Here is a 25,415-nt window from a genome sequence, read left to right as displayed (position 1 = left end):
AAGGGAAAAATGCACACAGATTTTCAATTTTGCATTTTGCAGTTTATATAATTGCTTTTGCAGGGGTTTTTACCACTATTTTGCCCATGTTAACGGATCTTCACCAAATTTGGCATGAAGGTTTGATGTGTCCATGAGGAGATACATTCAAATTTACAATTTTGTGTTTTGCTGTTTTTGTGGATGTTTTGATTTTGTTTGTTTTTTAAATTATATGTAAAAGAAACAACTTTCATGTTCTAAGATAACCTTTCATTAATTGTGAATTTACATAACTTTCATCCATGGTACTGGTACCCCAGCTAGTTGGATTAATAAAAGTACTTTTATATTCTATGTCATTAAAGATTTCCATTGTTCTCTCAATAGAGGGTTATTAGGTCAAGAAACTTAGCACCACTGTATACTGAGTATATTGTGTAAACAGGTTACTGATATTATGTTTAAGAATCAAACAGAACAAAAGAAAAATAAAGTTAAAAATGTTTAAATGTGTGAAGCTTTCCTAAAAGTAACCAATGAACCATTGCAGAATATTAAAGAAAACTTTACCTTATTTATACATTTAATGCACAAATCAGCACTGAAAAAAGAGGAATAATCACATATAGTGTTTTAATTTTTGAGTATTTGGAGAAACATTTTTTTGAAAGTGAAATATGTATTTTATAGTAATTATTTCACTAATTTTAGTTATGTATTAAACAAACGTAGTTATAAGAGTATTTATTTACCAAAATTACTGTGTAGCAGTATGCATGCAGACTCACACTACTAGAAACCAGGTTTTGATATCCATGGTGGGTAGAGCACAGATAACCCTTTCTGTGGCTTTGGGCTTAATTCCAAACAGTCTTGTTTTGGAATACAAATTTTAAATCTTACTGTTTAACTAAGGGAAGTATCATACCATGAAAAGTGTATCAAATGTTATTAATTAATAATCAAGATGGTTAGAGCAATAAAATTAATAGTAACACATGCTGAATGAATAAAATGTGTTATAAAGTTTAAATATATGTTCAGTGATAAGTTCTAAACATTCATGTGTTCAAATGAGTAAGTTATGAAAACTTGCTTTTACTTCTCTCATATCTAATTTTTCATTAAATGTATATTTGTGGGCCATATGAGTCTGATATAATAGCAGAGGATTTATCTGGATTTCATATGTAAAGGGTTAGCAAATTACATTAAAAATTCTAACCAGTGTTTTTTAACATAGTTGTGCTCCCTGGTGGTTCAGTGATAAGTCTTAGAGTTTATGACAATAAAAATTGGGTTTCAGTAATCACAGTAGTAAGCAGAGCACAGTGTAACTTTAACAAACAAATTAGCATTATTATAAACAATTACTCTGAATAAAGATAATTTCATGTGCCCTGTGTGGCTAAAGTCTGAATAACTGACAGTAAAGTATAATTTTTTAAAGTACTGCAGTGTTAACTGGTTCTTTTATAACAGTGATAATGATGTTGTAATGGTAGTCCATTATTTTACTTTTTTCTTTGGTTTTTAACACACTGATGTGATAGAGTTTCTGATATTTATATCAGAAAGCTGTAACAGTTATTTCTATAAAGATCATTAGGTCAGTGGTTTTATTTTATCAGCATCTTTTTGAAATAGATTTGTTATATCTACCATCATTAGGGTTTGTTTTTGTTTTTATATAAATTTAGGAACAGAATGTCAGCTATTCAGACTCGTCAGACAGTAGTGATATAGAAAGGAGAAACTGGAGAGATAGTTCTAGTGAAGAGGCTGGAAGGTTAGTTAATAGTTTTTATTTTTTCCAAGCTAAGACTAATATGACTTTATGTTAAAATGCAATGTCATCCACTTGTATCAGGACAATCTAACTACATTGATCAAAACTAAAAATTAACCAAGTAATTAATATAGCCAACCCAATATACTTGTCTGCCTATGGGTATGCAGTGTTACAAAACTAATCCTTATATTATTTAGAAGTCAATGACATACATGATATCCTTCCTTTTAGTGATATTTTTAACTGTAATCAAAATAATACATCATGAGTTTCATTAATCTTTTAATAATAGATTTAGGTTAATCCTAAATCCACATAGCTAAAAATACAAAATAATCCTCAAAAATTGTATATGTGAAACATCTTAACCAATACTTCTAATGAAATTAACATCAAAAAAGGATAGGATATAACTTACAAAACAAATATAAGCTTTCTTTCTTCATGTGATATCACCAGTTCCCTATCCCTTCAAAAAAGCACAACAATAAAACATGTACGAACTTTGAAATTTATGTTATATTCATAGAGTTTTATTCTGGCTCATTGTATTTTCATCAGAACTATTTAAAGCATGGAAACAGCAGGAAACATTTCTTAATTAACTGTATTAATGGAAATACTCATTGATGATACAGTATTTGTCTCATTAAAAATGCCTTTGATTGTTTTGAGAGTGTTTAAACACTGAAGTGTATTAGGTCTACTATGAAGCAGTGAAATGAGTTATCTACTTCTAATATAAATATTAAGTAGTTAAAAACTGTTATCTCATGTTAAAACTGGAACAGCTGGACAATCACTTATCTAGCCCTAAAATTGAATTTATTTCTTATCACAACTAGCAAGTGGGACTATTTTCACTTTCATGTTTGTCTGTTGAATTTCATGCAGAGATGCTTGAGAGTTATCTAGACTACTAATTTGTAACTTAGAATTGATAAAATAGAGCTGAAAGTAGTTAGTCAATGCCATCAGTGCCATAAATATGCCCTTTGTGTACCCGTATTTGGGGGGGTGAAGTGAAGTCAAAAGGAGGCCCACAAGGAGTTTAAATGTAAGATGCTCAGTTACTTTTTATACAGGAGGGGAGAAAATGTGTTTTGAAATTAAACCATTTAACACCACCCACTACTAGTTTATGGACTACTATAATTAAATAGTGGGTTTGCTCATCACACTATAACACCCTTACAGATGAAAGTACCAACATGTTCATTGGTAGATGCTGCTTGGTATCAAAGTTAATTTGAAAACCAACATTAAAAAAATTATGTTCCACTATTGGCTTTAACAAGAGTTGCTGAAGAATTGACAATGGGCAGTGTTGATTAGCTCCCTTCCATTTAGTCTCCGATTCCAAAATTAGAGGTGACTTAGAGTAGATACTCCTTGTGAAACTTTGTGTAAAATATAACAGAACATGAAGATCTCTTCTAAACTTTTTGTATCTACTTCTAAATATTTTTTTTACCAGTTGATATGCTTTTAATTTTTCAGATCTTCATTGTTCTCATTTCCTTGCTTCATAGAAGAGCTTTTCTAATTCATTCTTCTCATACACAGTCCATTTTCTTTCATCTGAGCAAGTGAATCTCTGCATCCTTTTCACTATTCCTCTCTCACCAATGAGTCTCTCTGCCAATAAATACTTCAAGTTTTTATCAAATCAGCTGTATATTTGCAAATGTTGTGGTATTATCAGGTAAAATTAAATTTTCTACAGGTATCAGATAGGTAGACCTACAAATAACAGAAGATATGAATAAAATCTTCATTGTTAAAAACAAACAGAAAGCACAGTGTATGTAATTGGGTAGATGGAATAGTTGCTTCTACTAAATTGTGTTTAGGACTGTAGTTTTTTTCTCTTAGTATTAATCTCCATGTAACTAAAACACAATGTTTTCACCAAGCAGTTTCCTAGTGAAACTATATGACTAAATAAAGTGCACTTGAATTTAACACATAAATCCACTTTCTTTATCCAGTCAGTAGTGTCATCTTGTGGCATTTGTCCTGTCTCAGCATTGTCTTGATATTACCTTTAGTTAATGCCAGCCCAAATCATAAATTATATTACAGTACCAATCTGTTGAACTCAGATGCTTTATATTACTGCAGTATCCTCTCAGACAGAATAGACTTATTTTAGTATAGAGAACAAAGTAACTACAACAAAGGAATTTTAATAACTTGTTGGACCACATGTTCCTGCCACTTCAATGTGGATGATAAAGAACTGAACAATTTTGTAAATATCTATATTATAAAAGCTAATAGAAAAAATATGATATACCTACATATCATAATCTTTGTAAACAAAAGCACCTGAACTTGGCCCAGACTAGCTTACCATGCTGTTTTTTGGTCATATTATTCTTTTAGTAGCCTCAGAAAGAGTTCAAAATGAGCAAAGACTCCCTTAGTTGCTCATTAATTAATTATGAATTATAAAATGGTTACAATTTGTATTTAAATCTTGTATTCTAACTGATTACATAGAGATTTTGGAAGGATTGATGATTCTATGAACATCATTATGAATTAGGGTGCCTACCAGAACAGAAACATATTAAAATATTGTATCTAAACATTTTACTTGTTAGTGAATCAGAAGAGTATTCAGACTGGACTGCTGATGCAGGAGTGAGCTTGGACTCTTTCAAGAAGAAATCCAAATCAGGAAAACACCGAGCTGGTGAGGAAGATCATAAAGGAGAAGAATCCCAAACCAAAGATGAAGATGAAAGAAAAACTAGCATGAAAAAACAGAACAAACGAGTTAGTTTTCTGTACCCTCTTCAAATATCTTATTACATAAAAAATTGTTAAGGGTTGTTTGATAAAAAGAAATAGTTCATGACTTTGAGTAGTTTGTAACTGAAACTTCTTACTACATTAATAAATTTTATAACTATCTTATGGGAAAAAATAAGTATTGTGCAAAAGGTTATATGGGAATTTCTAAAGTGGTTTGTCAGTTATTGCTCACAATGAAGCATACACATGAAGAATACATACCCATGCACAAATATTAGAATGCGTAACTAAAAGGAAGCAGAGGAAAATGTGAAAATATTTTTCCTGCAGTGAAAATTTAGGAAATTTCACTGGCTGAACTACATTGTTATTGGATGTATTTTCAAATTTCATATAAATTCAAATTATAAGAACAGAGAGAGGGTGTGGTATTTATTAATTATCTATCATTTTTGGAAATATAAAATGGATACCAGTGATTTTATATCTTTCAGTAGTGCTCAGAGTAAGCATACTCAAAACAAAAATGAGCAACCATTGCCTCGAAGCTCAGTAATGAAAGTCTATCCGTTAAGTATTAGCAATGGAACAGATCCAATAAGATATGGAACACTTTTAACAAAAGTGTTTTAGTACATGCATTGTTTTTAAAATTATTCAGTGTATTAACACTCTCTCTGGTGCATTTTAAATACATGATTATTAAACTAGCTTTCTTTTGATTGACTATAATGGTCTCATATGTCACAAAGCTGATTAATTAATTAGTTTCATAAATATGCTCTTAAATATGAATATTTTAGATTTGTTTTAGATTATACAAATGAACAGATTTCTCAGGTGAACTAGGTTTTAATTTTAAACATGTAACTTGTGTACAAACCAAACTGCCTCAGATGTTGTCTGGTTTTCTTCTTTTTGGTGTTTTTTTAGTACATACCTTGCTTTTTATTTTGTATTATGAGCTAATGCACTACTCACTGTTTTCTAAGTACATATTTACTGATTATTTGAATTACATGTAAGTACGATATATTGACATTATTGTATAATATGGTCATGAAAAAAAATGCTTGTAAAGCAGGGAAAATGCAGGAAATTTGAAAGTGATAAATTAATGGATACCCTGATATGTATGCAGTAATAAAAATTAGGAAGGGTCTTTGTACAGGAAGTTATGTTTTCCTGTCTCCTTCTTTTCATTTTGTTCATTTCTTTTGATAGTGTCTTTTGATGATAATTCTTTTTGTCACTAAACATGGAAGTACTTAGTATTTAGGAATGGTTCAGGAACAAAATGACTGATGCATCTTATGTATTGCTTATTGTAATCTTAAATGTCTCTTATGTTACAATTATCTTAGTCTCAGTTATGTGTTATAACAATCTAAGAGACTTTTATAAACATCTAACATAGGTTTTTTATAAGCTATTAAGACTTTCAGTATAGCCAAAAAACACATTACTAAAGTAGCAAACCAGTGAGTAGTGTAACTGCCAAATGTTTTGTTGATTATTCTGATTCTGACATCAAAAATATTAGTTCATTAATGCATGAAATTGTTGTGATGATATACACATTAAAATGTTGCATTTTAATTTTGGGAGTGAAAAAGCAGTGTTTTTCTAATTTCAACACATGACGTCCATCAAGACAGCTCATCGTGACAGGCTTAAACTGTTGCTTTCATAGCAGCTACCATTCATTATAAAATATTCTTTGGTATTGGTTAAAGAAAAAAAGAGTAAGGGGTGGTAATGCTAAAAGTACAGAAACAAGGTAGGGATGAATACACAAAACCATACAAAAAATTGCTGCATAAGTAGTCACTGAATCAATGTTACAGGAATTGGCCATTGTAAGATTTTTTAGCATTATTCAGTTTAAATATTTTTATTCAAACTTGAAATCATGCAAGTGAAAGGAATTCAACATTTAGTAGAAGTAAACTTTTTTCTTAGAAATATGTGGCTACCTGTTTAGGGATTTTCGTATGGTTTTGTGTTTCATCATTACCTTGTTTCTGTACTTTTTTAGCATTTCCATCCGTACATCATCCTTAATTTTTTTCAAAATTTTTAAAATTATTATTTGTACATTTTATTGGAATTTATATCTGTTCTTTCAATGTGAGCCTTAATTAAAGACCTACTTTGATAATCTCAAATTACACTTAGCTTTTCACATATTATAAATATTTTAGTTTGATTTCTTTTTTAATGCATATAGAGATTTTTTTGGAAATACTTCCTATGGAAAAACAAAAAGATAATAAAGTTTTTTTGCAATATATCAGTGTTATTATTAGAAATCTTAAAAATAATTACTTGTATTATTGTAGGTTTTTTTAACAATAAATTCTTAATCTAATTCTCAAAAAATCCCTAAGGGACTAGATTAAGAATGTTTTAAACAAATAAGCCTGATGTAATACCTTTGACAAGTATAATTAATTTTAACCATACTTCACCAGTTTGTGAAAGGCATGCACACTACTATATCAGTGTTGAAAATATTCTCAAATAATTAAATACCTTTATATACATCACATAAAATATGTATGATGTTTGTATTCTGTATCTCACCATTCTGCAATTTTTATATTTTGATTACTCAGAAGAACAGAAGAATAAAAGAAGTACCTGATGAGTACAAGCCACCGGAATGGCTCACTCATGTAGTGCCTCAGAAGAACCCATACGTCCCTCAAGTAGGAGATGAGGTGCTTTATTTTTGGCAGGGACATGAGATTTACTTGAAAGCTGTCAAGAAAACAAAGATATATGATGTTAGTTTGAAGTCTCAACCTTTTAGGAAACTCAGATTGCGTGTAAGTGAATTGTCCTTAGCACTGCAGATTTTTTTTTAAACTCTCTAAAATCAATATTTAACAGCAAATTTACTGTGACTTCAAGTTAGTAAAAATGTAATGATTTTATGCTGTCTCCAGGCTAGTGAGCTACAGAGCCATCTCATTTTCTTCTACTTGAGTAGCAAAAATAACAGTAAACTCTAAGGCAAATGGGCAATTTGCAACTAATATTATATTTTGTTTTCATTTTTGCAAAGAGAATAAAAAATAAAACAAAAAAACTTAGAATTTATCTTTTTAGGTCTTGTGTTGCTCTCTGTTTTCTCACCTGACCATTTTAATGATCTGAAATCTGTACTCTTTATCTAACTGTTTAAGAACTTGGAGTTTGAAGTTTATGTATAGATGTTTTTTAATGCTCAAAAATTAATTAGAATGTATTTTAATTTAATGTATAAATCTGTAAGCAAGCAGAGTTATTTTATTTTGCAAACAAATGTTGTAAAAATATGAAGAAAATTGTGTTTTAGTCTGAATTGTGGTTAACTTGACAAAGTGAAGGAACTGTATATAAATGTAGCAAAAAAGAAGTTTAAATCTTTAACTTACAAAATATATACGTGTGTTTGTGTATATATTTGGTAAAAACATTGTTCTGAAATAGTGTGTGGAGCAACTCTGAATTTCAAAGGGTTTGCAAAAAAAAGAATTTTTTATGTTTATAAAGGCTTAACAGAACACCTTAAGTAATCTGTTAGATATATCTAGTATGGCAGAAGATATGAATGATATCGTTAAGAACTTTCAAATTAGTCTTCTCAAATTACTAAACAGTTGCTGTAGTTTGAATTGTGAACTTTTTGTCATATTTAGACATTAAGGAAGTCCTTTAAAGCTAAATTTCTGTGAAGTTTTATTATATCTTTAACAGCTAAAAATATCTTTCTTTTGCTCAATTTCAAATTGCCCAAGTGACTTCTTACCTTTTTCTTGTGATTGGTACTTTGATAGAGAAAATTTATCTGAAAACCTAAAAAGGGTTAATCATTCAGTGCTTGTCCATTACAATATACCATCTGTCGATATATCTGCTTCCTTTTTTATTCTCATGTACTCATGTATATGACATTGTGTAATTAATAGTTTTGTATAGTTACATGTAATTCCATTTAAGAGCCTTTCTCTGTCCTTTTATCTATTTTTCAGTCAAGAAATTCATTGATTAATCAAAATGTTTGGTCTTTCATATGATGAATCTTCAAGTCTATTTTCACCTGTGTAATTGGGTACTTACGTGTATGTGCCTATCTTAAAGTTAGTTGATTTGTTAATTTTCAAGTGTCAGCTTGATTTTTAACTTACACTAAATTATTTTGATTCACATACATCTTAAAAATAAGTAGTGTAAAGTAATAAACACAATTTAATATTATATGTTCATGAAGCATAAGCTTCTTATCACTAACTTACCAATCAACATTAAGTTCCCTGTACACCATAGCTTACTTTGCACCTGAAATAATTTGTATACTATTTTTATGTGACGTGTTTTAAATACAAGTATTTTTTAAATACAAGTATTTCAGTTTTTCAATAAAAGTAATTTCAACATCAATTCTTCATCTAAAGAAAATAAGCTATAAGCTATGTTATTGAACATTAAGATTTCTGTTTGTATCACCCTATGCAGGAGCAGGAACTAGTTCGTATAGAAGATATAGAGTTTGAAATACTTCCTCCACGCCTGTGTCATCTAAGGTTGGTCATGATTGATCCAGAAACAGGAGATTGTACAGGGGATAGCTTTACTTTAAAATATCATAATATGGACAGTGTTCCTGACTTTTTAGTGTTGCGTTACTACTACAATTTGGCCATGGATCAACACTGGAAGGCTGGTAGGTTAAAATAATAGTTTGAGTTTTTTATGACTGGGCAAATAACAAAAAGGGAAGTTATTTCTGTTTAGCTAAATTGGAATCAGTTGTAACAAACGTGTGTATGTATATGTGTGTGTGTGTGTGTGTGCATTTTAAAGCAAAAATCACAATAATGTGATATTATATATTGTATTATGTATTTAAATTTACAGTTGCATTAAATGTTTAACCCATTACAGTTTGGGTGAAATCCACCCAGCTTGTAACCACAAAAGTATTTATAGTATGGTTTTTGATATAGTGAGCAAATATCTTTTCAAAATTTTGCAAGTTGTTGGTAAACATTACAATGCTCTCAAATACAAAGAATTTGATTTTTAATAAATTAAATATTAAGATTTTTTAATTAAAGATTTTCTTGTACATTTTTTTACAGAATGTTGACTATCCAATATGCAGAGTAATTTTGATTTTAAGATTAAAAATACTTTTATGTATCAGAACATTTTCAAATTTCACATGCAAAGTCTTTATAACCTATAGATAATTGTAAAATATTTTCAGAAAAAAAAGTTTTATTTTATCTGTTATTTTCAATACTGTATCTCTGTAAAAGTTGGTTCAATTTCACCAGTTTTGTATTCTCCATAAGAAATTCAGAAATAAATAAAAATCATGTTTTTTCTTTCTACAATAATTACAGATTATAAAACAAAAACACAAATGTTTAGTCTAAATAGCTTAAATTTCATAAAATTATATATTTATATATATTTATTTTTATTATACTGATCTTCCACAAAAGTCACAATGACCAAGCACTTACGTTACTGTGTCCAAGAATATAAAACTGGCCTTTACAAAGCGATCAGTCTTGGCTGTGTTTTACTTAGTGGACTAGTATTTTGTAAAATACAGTCACATTTCATTTATAATACATTATGTATGTTGAATATATGTTATTAATATTTAGAAATAAGTTCTTAAATTTATTTTTCTTAAAACATAGAACAATAAATGAAGAAATAAAGCAAAGCATTATCTCCTCTAGCTATGACCATTGTATTCAGTTTCTGCTTGATGTAGATTCCCAGGCCTTTTCAAGCTTTGCATGTAGTGGATATGAAATAAAATAATTTTTTTAGGTTTCATATATACAATTGAATAACCCAAAACTCATTAAGAACTACACTAGTACCACAGAATTCCAGTATAATTTATCAAGCTTAACAACAAAGCTGCATTTTGATTTTAAAAAAATGTGAGATTTCAAGCAGACTAAAGATATAGCCTACCACCTTGAAATCTTGTTTCAAAATAATAAGTTGGCATCCTAATACTTGAAAAATGGCTGAGAAAGCCTCTAAGGGGACATTCTGAGCTGTCAATTGATTTACAAGTATGTGTATATAAAGGACTATTTCTAAAAATGAAAAGAGTTGAGCTGGGCCACTGTGATTGATTCCGTACATGAGCAATATTTCAGCAAGTAGAAGAGATAGGAGGTTTATATTTTATATTCTAGCTTGTAAATATAAATAATTTGAGTTCTTAATTCATACGAAACTATAGATTTTATATTTTGAAGTCACAAACATCTAATTTGAACCAGTGCTGCATTCAAATACCACATGACACACAAAAAATAAATGTTTAAGTGTATTTTTCAGTATTTTCTTTTAAATTAAAAATTGAATAATATATAATACTAAAATTTGAATTATAATCTACAATTGGATACCAAACTTATTGACATAAATTCTTAAAATAGTAGTTCAATAAAATTTTGAATGTGAGTTAATGAACACAATGACATGGCCTTTGACTTGTGGCTATTAATGATATAGGGGTAGTCCATGTTCCCATTTAATATTTCTACAAGCTTGAACTCTTGTTCACTGTCATAAGTTATTGTGGGACTATGTAACAAATGATGTTCCAACCTTCCCAGCACTACTAGAATTAACATAAAATCAATTTGGTTGTACAAGGATATCAGTAAGTGTAATAGCAAATGCAGACCCAAATACTTCATGATAACATACTGACTGATTCAACTCTGTATCTCATTGTAACTCTACACTTCGTAACTTATTGTACTTATGATTTTCAGTATATTAGTAAAACCTTGGAAAGCACAATACTCTGAGGTTGGGATGCATTAGATATGAGTTATTAATCTATTATTTCCTAGTAAAATTACAAATTAAAATGCTTTTATTTTTTTCTTAAGTATTTAAGGATTGAGTTATCTGTATATATTACATGCACTTGGATTAATAATTATTTTCAAATTTTTGGTAGTGGCAAACAAAGAAAAAGTGATTACAAGAACTAAATTTTTACTCACCTGCTCTGAACCCACTTTTTGGCTTAAAAAATACTCAACATTTTTATTTCTGGGGAACTATAACATATCCACTATTCCAGATCTTTATTTATCAGAAAGCTAACATTGGATAACATTATTATATTGATAAAAAAAAACATTAATAATTAAAGTTTCAACCATCCTCTGCTTGAATGATTGATATTTTTACACAGAATTTTTTTATATGTCTTGAGTGTGTTTTTGTATAATTTGCACAGTAAAAACTAAACACTGTTCTTTTATAATAAAGAGTTTTTGAAAAACATCAACATTTTACTTTTATATTTATGTTTTTTTTTCCCTCAGGAGATCGCTTCAGATGTATAAAAAATAATACTTGGCAACCTGGAACAATTGATCACCAAGAACCTTTACAAGAAGAGTATCCAGATTGCATGTTTCAGTGTTTTTTTGTCAAATTGGACAATCAAGAAATGGAGAGGATGAGCCCTTGGGATTTAGAACCTCTGATTCATAATGGTAAGCATTCCTTGATAGAAAGTTCTAAAATATGTGTTCTAACAATTCAAAATAGTTGAAGTATGTGGTACAAAAATTTTATTGACCTTTTGAATGTAATTTTTTTATCACCAAATCTTCATCTTAAAAAAAAATTGCTTATCTATTTTTAAATTTGAAGATAGTTTCCAAACCATATCTTTTTATTTGATGCATATGTTTAAAATCAGTAAAATGAACTTATTTTCAGTTTCAAGCTTTATGTGGTCCTTTTTTAAATTGGTACTAATGTGTGTTAGACTAGCAAAGGATTTGATAAGTTGCATGTTGATATGCAAGTTGATGCTCATGCTATTTAATAAGTTTGTTTGTTGTTGTTTTGTTTTTGCTTACATAACTTAGTTAGAAAAACCTGTTAAATTGTAGTTGTTAAGTTCTATTTTAGTGATTTATGTATTTTATGTTTTAAAATGTAAATTTTAAAGATAAAGGAGTTTTCTCTGCTAACAAAGTCTTAGAAAAAGAAAATTAGCTTCAGGTAAATATGAGTGCACAACTCCAAAGCTGCACGTAAATATGTGGAAATTTGCTAACATTATGTGTCACCCTTTATACATAAAAAACTGAACATTGTACAATCCAGTCAATAAAACTATTAAAGTAACAAAAATACATGTGAAAAGGTAAACAGTTGAAATAATAAAGATAGTAGAATTAAAAAATGGTAACAATTCATTCAAAGGAAAAGAAAAAAGATATTGTTGATTTTATTTCATAACTAGCATATACAGCTCATCAAAAGCACCACCATCCCTGTGCCATAGAATACTCTCACTTCACATTATGTAGCTAATTGAAATAAATAAATTTTGCAAAATCCATCTGACCAACAAAGAGGCAAAAAACTGCAGTCAAACATTCATAAGTTCCTTTGTGAACCAGTCAAGATAAACTTGTGGTGTATTCATAAAATGATCATTGGTAAAAATCAGAATAACAACTTCTAATATATAGAAAATCCAATATGTTTGATAATGCTACATTATGTCACACTGGTTAGCAACAAAGTTGTAACCTAATATTCTTGTTAGTCTATGTACTGAAAGTATAAAATGAAATGTGTAGACAACAAAACTGGAAAAATGTTTCATTTCTTAATTTGGTTTCCATTCATTAAAGAGGGTTGTTTTCATTAAAATCTTGGTGATACAACAGAAAATAGATAGCTTAATTTAGAAACAGTTTAAATTGAATTCATATTTTTTTAACTTTCATAATAACTTTTATGCACTTGGTTCTAGGCTAGGTGATCCCACATCATGTCTTTACTTTAGGCTTATTATACCAATATTCACTACACTTACAAGGTTTCAAGGCACTCTCCTTTCTCCTCCCAGCTCCCATGCACCACCAAAATTGTGATGGGCAAACAGTAATTGAACTACTCAATCTAGATAAATACATCTTGGCATTTACATCTTCTCCCATTTCAAGAAATCAGGTGTGAAGTGATGCAATGCATGCTGGCTTTTATATAGGTCAGATTTTCAACATTTTACATCTGTGTACATTGATGATTTAGCTACAGTTAGCCTTAGGCTAGAGAAAATAACACATAAAAGTCTTTACATTAAAAAAACAACAACAACATGGTATTCATTTAGAAAGTTCTAGTAGCTATCCAAAGAAATATGCAAAGTGTGACAACATAACACTGAAACATAACATCTTTTGACCCACATAGGCCATGCTATCTACTTATCTAAACACTGAAAAAAAAAAAAAAAAACCTCAAAGCCAGCCCTTATCATTCAAATATGTATCAAACTGTATCTTAAGCTCCCTTAATTAACTGCATCTACCATCCATATCCAAAAGCAAACCATTCCAAAGGCCAACCACCCTCTTAAAAAATAGAACTCTTAGCTGAAGATTACTCTTACTATGCCAATATCTGTATCTGCATTTCATAGTCTTATGATTCTTGCCATTAAATATAAAAAAATTAAAAAGATAATGAATCAACACTATCAGTTCTCTTAACAATCTTAGAGTCCTCTAACTCATCTTTTGACAAGAGAACACAAGTTTAGGGATCTTAAACAATCCTTGTATGACATTTTTTCCATCCTAGCTATCATACTAGTAACCTTCCTCTGAACCCTTTCCAACAATTAAATTTACTTTATAATGTAGCAAGCCCAAAACTAAGCACTATGAAACTTAACCAATGACATTTACAATGAAGTTTTAATCTCTTTAGACTTATATTCAATGTTTCTGTAGGTATAACCTAATATTCTTGCTTTACCGTTCTTGGATGGCTTAAAGGTTGATCAGCCAGAATGCCAAAATCTATTTCTTCTAACACTGTTAAAAAGTTATAAGTCATTTTATTTATTATACTTAAAACTCATCTGCAATTTACTTGTTCAACTTGTCAGATCCTTTTGTGAAGTAGCAGCAACATCCTCATCACAGCCAGTAACACCCAAAACTTTAATATCATCAATAAATTTAAAAACTTTATTGAACATTCCTTCATCTGTTTCATTGATATAAATAAAGAAGAGCCCTTTGTTCCACCCCACTTGTGACATTAATCCAACTTCACTGAATTTGATGTATAAAAACCCTCTAGTTTTTATGTCCAGTCATCAAAGCTATACTCCCAAACCTATACTGATAATTTTTTAAAAAGCCTTTTATATGATACCTTGATAAATGTCTCCTGAAAATCCTGATACTCCAAATCCACACATGCACACTCATCTACATAAGTTGTAACTCCTAATTTTTCGTTAGTGAAACCATGCTGACTATCCAACAAAATTTTAGGCTTTGTTAAATGACTTTGCAAAGCATCTTTTATCAGACTTTCCAAAACTTTTCCTACTATTGTAGTAAGACTAATAAATCTGTAATTACATAGACAATTGTGATCATCTCCCTCAAAAAGAGGTGTAACATTAGCTAACTGCAATCTGCTGGTACCTACCAACTATTCAAGGGCTCAATAAATATTAGCATGTGGCTTCAAAACTGTTCAAAAGCTATTTGTGATATTGGGGTAAAAATAATATTTATTGCTGTAATATTTTTTTTTTATCATTTTAGTATACTCTTGAAAATTTTATCTGAAAGTACAAATGTCTTACAAAGTAGTTTGGAGCAATATTTTGTTTTTTGAAGATGATGAAGTAGCTATTATCTGTATCAACATGCCTCTGTAACTTAGACATGAATCAATATAGTGTGTTAATTTTTGATGTCGAAATAAATCAGACATAGTTTTTTTATTCTCATCAGAAGTGTATTCAAATGTTTTACTTGGATTTATAGGGCTACGTGACAGACAAAGGCAAAATATGAATGTTGCTGAGAAAGAACAGATCAGTGCTAGATATTCTCCCAAACCATCTGAATGGCCTAAATGTGGACAAGAAGAAGAGTGCAACAGGTTAGCACGAGGTCTTGAGCAAATTATGGAATTAGCTATTGCAGAGCCATTCATTGTACCTGTAGACTTGAATCTTTACCCTGACTATGCACTTGTTGTGGAGTATCCAGTTGACCTCAGTACCATTAAAGCCAGATTGGAAAATCATTTCTACAGGTAGTAATGAGTTCATAAATAAGTTACAATCTTGTAGTTAAGTGTTGAAATAGAAGGCCTATGTCAAGTAAAACTGAAGTAACTGCATAGAATGTGATATAATTATAATTTAACTATGAAAATTTTCAGGGTGGCAAATTATCTTCTGAAGTTGAACAATTCTTTCCTAAGGTTTAAAACATAAGACAGGGCATGTTCAAACCCACAAATATTCTTTGGAAAATACATATGCAAAAATTGATAAATATTAGTTACAACTGAAGTGTTGTAAGGAACTGAGCCAAAACCATATTGATGCAATTATTAACAAAACTTCTGAGTGAAAGTAAATAAGCATGTATTATTATTATATGTCAACCATATGTGCCAGCTGTAATACTCAGATTGGAAGAAGAGCTTGTCATTTTATGTAGAGGATTGGATAGCGAGAGATATAATGTAAAACATTAAAATCATATACTACCATCATCTTACATAAAAAGTTATACTATGTAAAGCATAAAGATATTTTTAAAGTTGATGAAACTTTAAAAAAAAAAAAGTGATGAAATAAGTGACTATAGAAAATGTCAAGGATTTCTAATATGGCACCTAGGAAGTATAATTAATTTACAAGTAAACTTGGTAGTTTAAAGTTAGCCTTAGGAAACTTTCAAATAAGATATTGTAATTTTATTATTTATATAAATGTATATATTGAATTCTGATGTGACACATTATCTCCACTCACATGTATGGCTAGTCTCATTCAGTGATGCCCTCTAGATGAAACAATTTGTTCACATGCTACAAGCCTTGAACTCCCACGTATCCCACAATCAATGTGGTTCAACTGCATCTTGCACATAAATCACCATGTGACAAACCTCCACCAATAGGAGTATAACACACCCTCCTGATGCATGACTCCTGCAGTTCATTTCTATCAAACTGTAACTTTTCACAAGACAGTTATTGAGTGTTGATGTTTTTCCATTGTGCTCTTTTCACATGTTGTTTTATTTTTTTATATGTCTGAATTAGTGACTTGATTTATTTCTTTGCTACAGTTAGTTTTGTATGTTGTGAGGATTGTATTGGGAATGATGCTGTCTTTTCACAGTTTCATCTACCTTCCCCTTATCTTTGTGATTTCTGAATGACCTTTTTTCCCCATTGGCTTGTTTTTGGAGTCCACATTTGATCCATTAGTTTTTGGTTACTCATTTTTCTCATTCTGATACCATAACTGTATCTCATTTTGCAATCTCTCATCCATCACTAGTTCCACCTTCTACTAGAACTTCAAAATTTTGCTGTGTGTCTCAAAGGTTCATTGTCATCAGCGATCCCAGTGATTTTCAGATATTTTCCAGTCAAGTGGGTTCACATTTGACTAGCTTTGTTCTCATGTTATCTGAGTTTTGTCAAAAGAATTTTTCATCCTTTGTCTTCTGTACTTATTTCACTCCTATTAACTCAGGTTTCAGCTACATGTCTGAATCTACAATCTATGGTTGTGCTGACCCTTCTATCATGGAGAGCTATCATTAAGCCTGTCAACCAACCTTCTCTGGTATTTCACTCCAGGTTTTTTGTTTTGTAATCCATCTGTTCTTCCTCAACAAATTTTTGGTTCATCCTCAATTTCTCATGGAGTCTTTTATTACACTAATGTTTTTTTCTCCAAAATACAGATAACCAGTGTAAACATCTTGAATGCCTATATTCATAATTCTCATCAGTTCAGATGCTGTCATTGGTTTGTCCACTATGGGGTTGTGTATCGGTTTCGTGCCTGGTCTTTCAGATTTGCATCAGAATCATATATATTTTATTGGGTGGTCATGGTTTTTGCCCAATTTCTGCTTGCTTGAGGGTTGTGTTTACACCATTACATGGATAACTAGCTCCTTTTAGCTTATTCAAAGCTGGAGTTTTCTTACCATACACACACACACACACACACACATCTACTGCTAACAGTAGCAGTTTATAGTGGTTGGATTCTACACTTGTTGAAGTTTCTTTATGTCAGTGTACTAGCTTATCCACTTGGATGTATTTTTTGACACTCTGGTCATTCAGGCTCATAGTTCTCCAATTTTCCATTCACTAGTGCTTTCAGTTTTTCATGCATTTACTGCTTCCTCAATTTCTGCACAAAAGATTCTGTTGCTTTGAAAGACTTGGGCTTCTATGGAAACCCTTATTCCTTTGGGTTGGGTACACATGTATTGTCTTTAGATGTCTCTGTATGGCCCATGGAACCTTATTCAGGACCCCTCAGACTGTTCAACTTCTTTCCTTACCAACTTTCTGCATTGGTGGTTGAACATGGACAATACAATGAAGGGAGTGTTGCTTTCTCCACCTCTTCTAGATATACATTGAATCACAGTTGCTTCTCTCCAAAGTTGTAGTGTTGATTCTTCAGCAAAAGGCTTCTGGGTAGTGGTATCACATCATAATGTCTTACCATTTCAACATCTTGGAGTTTATGGTGGTACGACATGCTTCATTTATTTTTTTCCACTGTTACAGTATCAACACATCATGCTCCATTCCAACAATTCCACTGTTGTGACCTATTTCAATCACTATAGGGTCACCCATTACTCTTCCCTTTGGGGTTGAACATAGGACCTTTTTATTTGGTCCAAGTACTACAGGTAAATCTTGTGTCATGTTCTGGGTGTTTTTCTTTCAGGTGTATCATTCTTCAAGACCTGACCATGTTTATCTCATGGAGCAGTTTCTCAGCCCTCAGGTTTTCAGGCAGCTATTCAGCTAGTGAAGTTATCTTCATCTGGATCCTTTTGCCACTTTACTCCAACACAAAGTTACTGCCTTTTTTTCTTTTGGTCTTCAGTTTATCATTTTCAAATCCTGGCAGTGGATTTTCACAGTCAGAATTGGATCAACTGGTTAAATTTACATTCTTCTCAGACTCTTTGACTTATTCACCATGTGATTCTTCCAGGTGTATTTTACCTCAAATATTTGGTAACTTGTAAGAGTCATTTTTTCTTCATTTTCTCTTCCAGCCCTTTCCCACCTTTATTCCTTGTCTGTTTCAAACAGACTTTTGTCCAGTATGTACTCTTTATTGTCCTGCTGCTTTCATTGACTCCTTTTTCATTCACTGTCTCTGTTCATCTTTAAGTGACTTTTTCTCTTCTACACTTATGAGTTGAGATCATCAGTTCATTCAATTGGGACTAAAAGGGTGGCATTGTGGTCTGATTTCTGTGCAGTTTTATCTGGAGGATGATGTTGATCAAGATGATGGTTCTTCATCTTGTGCATTACAAGGTCTTTTAACTGCCTGAACCTAATTTTGTGCAGTGAGGTGCCAGTATAAGTTGGATGTATTCTGCCATGTGGGCACATTTTTTCCTACAATGATTCAGATGTTATGTTTGAAAATACATAGTTGGTTTGTGCTTATTTCATAGATTGATTTGCACAGTATATTCTCCCATACTACTTAACATAAGGTGAAGACTGTATGGAGCTTCATCCTACCACTGGTCAGAAGTTCTACTCCCAATACTGTTTGGTTTTGGACTAGAGTTGACTGGCCATGTACAGTCTATCATACCTTAGCCACTGTACACCATGGAGCACTTCCATTTTAGCTTTACTCGCATTCTTGTCTGGTTCTTCTACAGTCATTCTTCACTGTGATTCAGATTCCAAACCAAACAATTGATTCTCCTGTTTGTTTATGCTGTTTCAACTTTTGCCCATGTATGTGACACTTATTTCCACATTGGGTAAAGAGTATAGCTGGTAGAAAAGGGGTGTGGTCTCCCCTGTGTGTTCATTTTTCAATAAGGATTACACTTCATAAGTGTTCTTTAGACATTTTGAAGGATACTTGTTTTATATCATTCACACTAGCTCTTCCATATATAGCATTCCAGCTATATATGTGTGAGAAGAGGCAGTGTACCATATCGGAAGTTATTATTTTCCCATATATATTTCTGATAGGTACTTACCTCTTTACACTTCTCAACCTTCCTCCCCACTGCAAAATGGTTCTTTTCCTTTCTGTTTAATCTCAAAGTGATAGTTCAGTAGAATTGATTAGTGGGAGTCATATGCATCAGGAAGTTGAGTAGCACTCTAACTGGTGGGGGGTTGACACATAGTGATTTACATGTGATGTGCAGTTTAACCACATTGATTGTGGGTTATGTGGGAGTTCAAGGCTTGTGGCATGTGTACAAGTTTTAGCATATAGAGGACAGCACTGAATGAAAATAGCCATACCCTTGAGTGGAGGTAAGTACCTATCAGAAATGTATTTTCAGTATGGGAATATAATAACTTTAATTGAGAATGGATTTTTTCAATTTGATTTTAGTGCTAAACATTTACCTTAGAATAAAAGATGCTATAATACCAGTGTTTATTCTGAAAATTAATACTTACTGTATAACTAATAACAGCCTACAAGAAAGCTTTATATCTAATATCTGTACTTTTCATCATTCTTTTTATGTGCAAAAATTAACTTAAAGTACTATTCCTTGTACAATCTGAATATGTTATGACATTTGGCAATCAGTGATCGAATTAAAGTGAACTTTGTTGATGACACTTAGTAACTTAACAGAAGCATGTCACAGCAGTGTAATGGCAAACAGAGGAACATTCAAGACTTGGAAATTAATTGATGTTTAGAGACTAGAAAAACATAATGAGAAAAATATCTAATAAGATACAATTAACCAAACTCAAGCAAAATTAAAATGTTGTTTCTGTACTCATTACTGATTTTGAGATGACTATTAGTTTGATCTTTTAAACTAATTGGCGTGGGTAAGTACAAGAGTAGTGTTCAGGTTTTGAACTTTCTTTAAACTAATTGGCATGGGTAAGTACAAGAGTAGTGTTCAGGTTTTGAACTTTCTTTAAACTAGTTGGCATGGGTTGCTGTAATAGTAGTACTCAATTTTTGAACTTTCTCTAAATTAGTGATGGCCATTGGACAGTGCTAACACAATGTGATTTCTGCCCAGTGCTCTGAATGTCAAAGTGAAGAAATTCAACCAAGTGTGAGTAAACGGTTGGAGAATAGAATTTATTTCTCCAAGCCTGTTCCCGTGGCTGTGGTTTCACTAGATAGTAGGAAGGGACAGTGGGAATCTTGTTAATCCATTCATGCACATCACTAAAAATGTGACAAGGCATTTGGCTACCTAAAGAGAGTCATAATTACTCCTGCCACTTACTTGTACTTGGATGAATTTCTTCACTTTGACATTCAAAGCACTGGGCAGAAATCATATTACCTCAGCACCATCCAACAGCCATTGCATTGCTTTGTTTTAATTAGACAGTCAGATTCCCCCTGTCCATGCCAGTTCTGAGTCAGCTGTTAGTTGATGGCCAAAACGGTTGTGCCAGGTGGGATCCGGCATGTCACATAGCTGAGGCCTTTCTTGTTAGTACAAGAGTAGTGCTTAGGTTTTGAAGTTTCTTTGAACTAGTTGGCATAAATTGCTGCAAGAGTAGTACTCAGGTTTTGAACTTTCTTTTAGTTGGTATGAACTGCTGTAAAAGTATTGCTCAAATCTTGACCTTTCTTTAAACTAGTTAGTAGAAGTTTGAAGAAGTAATGCTTAAGTCATGAGGTTTCTTTAATTTTTAATAATGTTATCAAGTAATTGCTAGAACTAGCTAAACTTCCATACTAGCAGGGCTACCAACAGCCATCCTGGACCCTAAGGAAAAACTAGTGTGCTCCCCCTTTCTAAGTAGTTATTGGAATGATGTCATGTACAGGCACGAGTGATTGAAGAAGAATTTAATGTTTACTTAAATGTTCAACATTGATTTGTTACATTTTGATTTTGCTACTGTCATGGACTCCTAATAGGCAGTGGTATGCACAGTAATACTTCAGTCCTTTTGTTTTCTAAGTTGTTTTTTTAATTGCTAATTTTGCTGTTTGGCTGTAATCAAGAATTTAACTGAACATATCTTATTTTTATGCCATTTGTTGGATTATTTTGTTCTTTTTTGATTCTCAAATATTCTTTGTAGTTGATATTTGCTAAATGAAAATATTTTTGTGCATTTTTAATAACATGATATTTGTAAACAATATTTGTTTGTTAGTAAGTTTTGCATGTTTGAGAGAAGTACTTGGAGAAAAACTTGCAACTTCCATGTTATTCTCTCCCCAAGAATTATATCACTTGTAATATTTTTTTTTTGTATTTCTTTGGACAATGTGTGAATAGTTGTTGTTTGAATTGCAATAATAGTTTTTCATTGATGTGTGTATGTGTTATTTTCAGGATTGTGAAAGTGTTTAGTTATGGTTTAAAAAAGTAGTATTTTGTATTTGTTGTTTATTTGGGATGGTTATGTCTTCCAGCAAACTGAAAAATGTTATTCTTTTTATGTTTGTTTTTATACCCATTTTTCTAACTCTCCCACAGATAGAATTGCACTATTTTGTATAGCAACATGTTCACAGTAATACTGTGCGTTATAACACTTCTGTTATACTTATTAAAGTTTTAATATATGAACTACAGTTGTTTTGAGATATCATAAGTTTGAAAACTTCAATAAAAATTTTGTTAGGTAGTTTCAGTTTTTCATTTCCTGTTTTGTAAGCCGTTGTGCATACAAAACATCAGGTTTCTAAAATTTTATATATATATATATATATATATGTGTGTGTGTGTGTGTGTGTGCATAGACACTTGTTTTTGGTTTTTTATCAATTTTAACAAATATTAGGTTTATATAACTATTGAGATATGTTGTGTTTTTCTTGTTTTTAGTGTTCTGTAAATATTTTGAAACATAGGTTGTAAATAAAAAGGTTTTAGTTTTTTTTTGGACATTTTGCTGTGTTTTAGAATATGTTTATTTTCAGGTTACCCTTTTGTTGTGCTTACTTGTGTAACATTTTAATCACGTATGTTTTTATTTTACATGAACATTTTATAATTTGAATTTTTGTGTATTTCTTTCCTACCCATCTGTAGTCGTATTTAAAATAATGTGATAATTTTATGCTGTATAGTTTTTTAGTTTTTTATGCCTTTTTTAGTTTCTCTTACTGTTGATACGTTTCTGTTTTTCACATTTTTTATTGTTTGCATTTAGTTAAGGATTTTCACTACTAATCTACGTGTTTTTTGTAATGTTTTTTTGTTTGTTTTTTGCTATTCTGTTTGATCAGTTTGTCATTTGACATAATTTTATATTTTGTAGGATTGTTTTCTGAAATGTTTTCAAACAGACTGTGTATAATAACTTTGTGTTTTTTTTATGGGGGCTGTTTTTATGGAAACATTTGTCCATGTGTAAATATGTTTATTTTTATATTCTTTCTGTTATAATTTCCAGGTTGAATTTTTTGTCTATACATATCTTTGAATATTGTAGCCCCTTAGTGGCTAATTCTTAGAATTGAGTAGTTGTTATCACTATGGGTAAATTTCTTATGACATACAATTTAATATTAATAAATACATGAGTTAAACATATGTTACACATGTTAAAAATGGTTCTTTATAGTTAACCCTTTTTTACGTATATTACTATTATAAATTTATTATTTACCCAGTTCCTTTTAACAATATTAGTTGTTTCTGTTTCTGAATGTTTTACATAATTAGCCTTAAATGTGATCTGAAATGTTTAATTTTAGTGATTTATTTTAAATCTTATTACTTGTGTGTAAAATTCTCTTTAAAAAAAACAGTTTTTGGATTTAAACTTTGATTTCCTGCTGGCATTATTTCCATTATTTAACATGGCTGACATGTTGTGGTCAAGAACTCATTGCTTAATTGTTCTTCAATGAACATTAGCATGGGACTTTTACTAGTCTACATCACATACCATGGTAGTTATTCAGTTTAAGGCATTGTTTGCATATTTGTGTTTCATTTGGCATTTTGAAAGCTTTTTCTTCTTTTATAATGAAACATTACTATTAATGATGGTGTTTTTAATAGATATTGTAGGATAAACGGAGGGAGGTTAGTATTAAGACCGTGAATATTTACAATGGTGTAATATCTGCTGAAAGACATTGAACGATACTGTTAAACTTTAATATGCTACAACTGTTTTGACAGTTAATGAATTTTAATTGTGGCATTGTTCTCATATTTCATAATTAAATTAGATTTTGAGGGAATTTTTTTATCGAACATATATAGTACATGTAGGAAGGCTATTTAATAAGTACTTATGGTAAGGTCGAGGCAATTGATTACACAGGCCTGCAATGGTTTTATTGGTTTAAAATTTTTACATGTTTTACAGCATATTCTGTACACTGAATCAGAAAATATCCATTTTTTTTCTTGTTATTTACAGATTTTTCACAAAACGTCAAATGTACTTTTACATAAGTGAATTATTTTCTTGGAAATTGGGTCACATTTTGTTATTTTAAATTGTTGACAACCACCGGTTATAGATTTATTTAGATCAGATGTGACGTAAGAGTCTTATTTATTGTTATAGAACCCACAAAAAACACACCAGTAATATATAAACTGTTAACAGACTACATGATTTGTCATTTCTGGATAGCATTTGCTTTAGTGTGCACTTTGACATTATGTTTTTCTTTTCAACATTAGTTATTTGTTGTTATATCAAAAAGAGGTTGTTCAAATGACCTAAATGTATTCTGTTATATTTATGGTAAATTTGTTTTAAAGAAACAAAGAAAAAACATTACAGAATTCATCAAAAAAGTGAATTACTCATATTTTGCAATAAAACTTAGGGACTAAGACAGATCCCAGGCTCCACAGTAAGTTTAAGACCTGTTGCACATGGACCTGATGTACCTGTACCTATTCCACCACAGGCTCTTGATACAGTTTCAACTGATGTCACTAGATATCATGATAGAGATTGTTTTCAACCTGAAATGTCTGGTGAACTATAACTTTTCACACAAGGTGAACTTAATGATTTGGTGAGAGATTTAGGCCTTTTAAAGGATGCATTAGAAATTTTGGGGCCCAGATTTTGGGCTAAGAACTTTCTCCAAGGACATTATTTTACAAAAGTCATGAGAAAAAGCATGTACCACACTCTTTGCAAAATGTTTCACTGGTTTATTGCAACTGTCCTGCTGGATTGATACCAATGCTTGGAGCTGCAGTCTGTGGGCCAAGTGAGTGGTGATTATTTATTGGTTCCTTAAAAAGAAGTCTCAGGCATGTTCATCTTCACAATGATAACATATATGTATCTGTTCCTACTGCTGATTTGGTTCACTTGAAGGAAGCCTATGAAAATCTTGAACTTACTTCTTAATAAGGTTAAATACAAAAAACATGGTTGGCTACCTTGTGGAAACTTAAAAGTTCTTTGTATGATGTTGGGTCAACAGTCTTGGTATACAAAGTTCCCATGTTTTTTTGTATGAATAGAACAGCAAAGCATAAAATCAGTACTGGATAAAGAAGCAATGGCCACATAGAATCAACTTGATACCAGGATTGAAAATACTGAATGTGAAAGTTTCTCTGACACAGAGAAAGTTCTATTACTTCCACTGTACATAAAACTGGGCTTTATGAAGTAGCTTTAAAGGTCTTAGACAAAGATGGCAACTTTTTCAAGTATCTATGTGGGTAATTCCAAGCTTTTAAAGAAGGGATTTGTTTTTGGCCTCAGCTTAGGAACTTGACTTAGCATGAACATTTGGAAAGAACAATGAAGAAAGTTGAAAAAGAAGCATGGTTTACCTTTA

General features: G+C 31.0%; 1 protein-coding gene across 1 annotated transcript in view; it reads left to right on the top strand.

Annotated features, from left to right (window-relative positions):
- Positions 1 to 25,415, top strand: part of LOC143223481 (PH-interacting protein-like) — a 102,596-nt gene that overhangs the window by 58,456 nt on the left and 18,725 nt on the right. Inside the window, exons 20-25 of the mRNA XM_076451524.1 lie at positions 1,683 to 1,771; positions 4,384 to 4,558; positions 7,156 to 7,368; positions 9,041 to 9,248; positions 11,908 to 12,081; positions 15,403 to 15,676. Coding sequence (XP_076307639.1) covers positions 1,683 to 1,771; positions 4,384 to 4,558; positions 7,156 to 7,368; positions 9,041 to 9,248; positions 11,908 to 12,081; positions 15,403 to 15,676 — 1,133 coding nt within the window. The remainder of the gene's footprint in view (positions 1 to 1,682; positions 1,772 to 4,383; positions 4,559 to 7,155; positions 7,369 to 9,040; positions 9,249 to 11,907; positions 12,082 to 15,402; positions 15,677 to 25,415) is intronic.

The sequence above is a fragment of the Tachypleus tridentatus genome, chromosome 8, assembly GCF_004210375.1.
Source record: "Tachypleus tridentatus isolate NWPU-2018 chromosome 8, ASM421037v1, whole genome shotgun sequence".
NCBI lineage: Eukaryota > Metazoa > Arthropoda > Merostomata > Xiphosura > Limulidae > Tachypleus > Tachypleus tridentatus.
The sequence above is the reverse complement of the archived record's forward strand: the minus strand, read 5'-3'. Positions and strand labels throughout refer to the sequence as shown.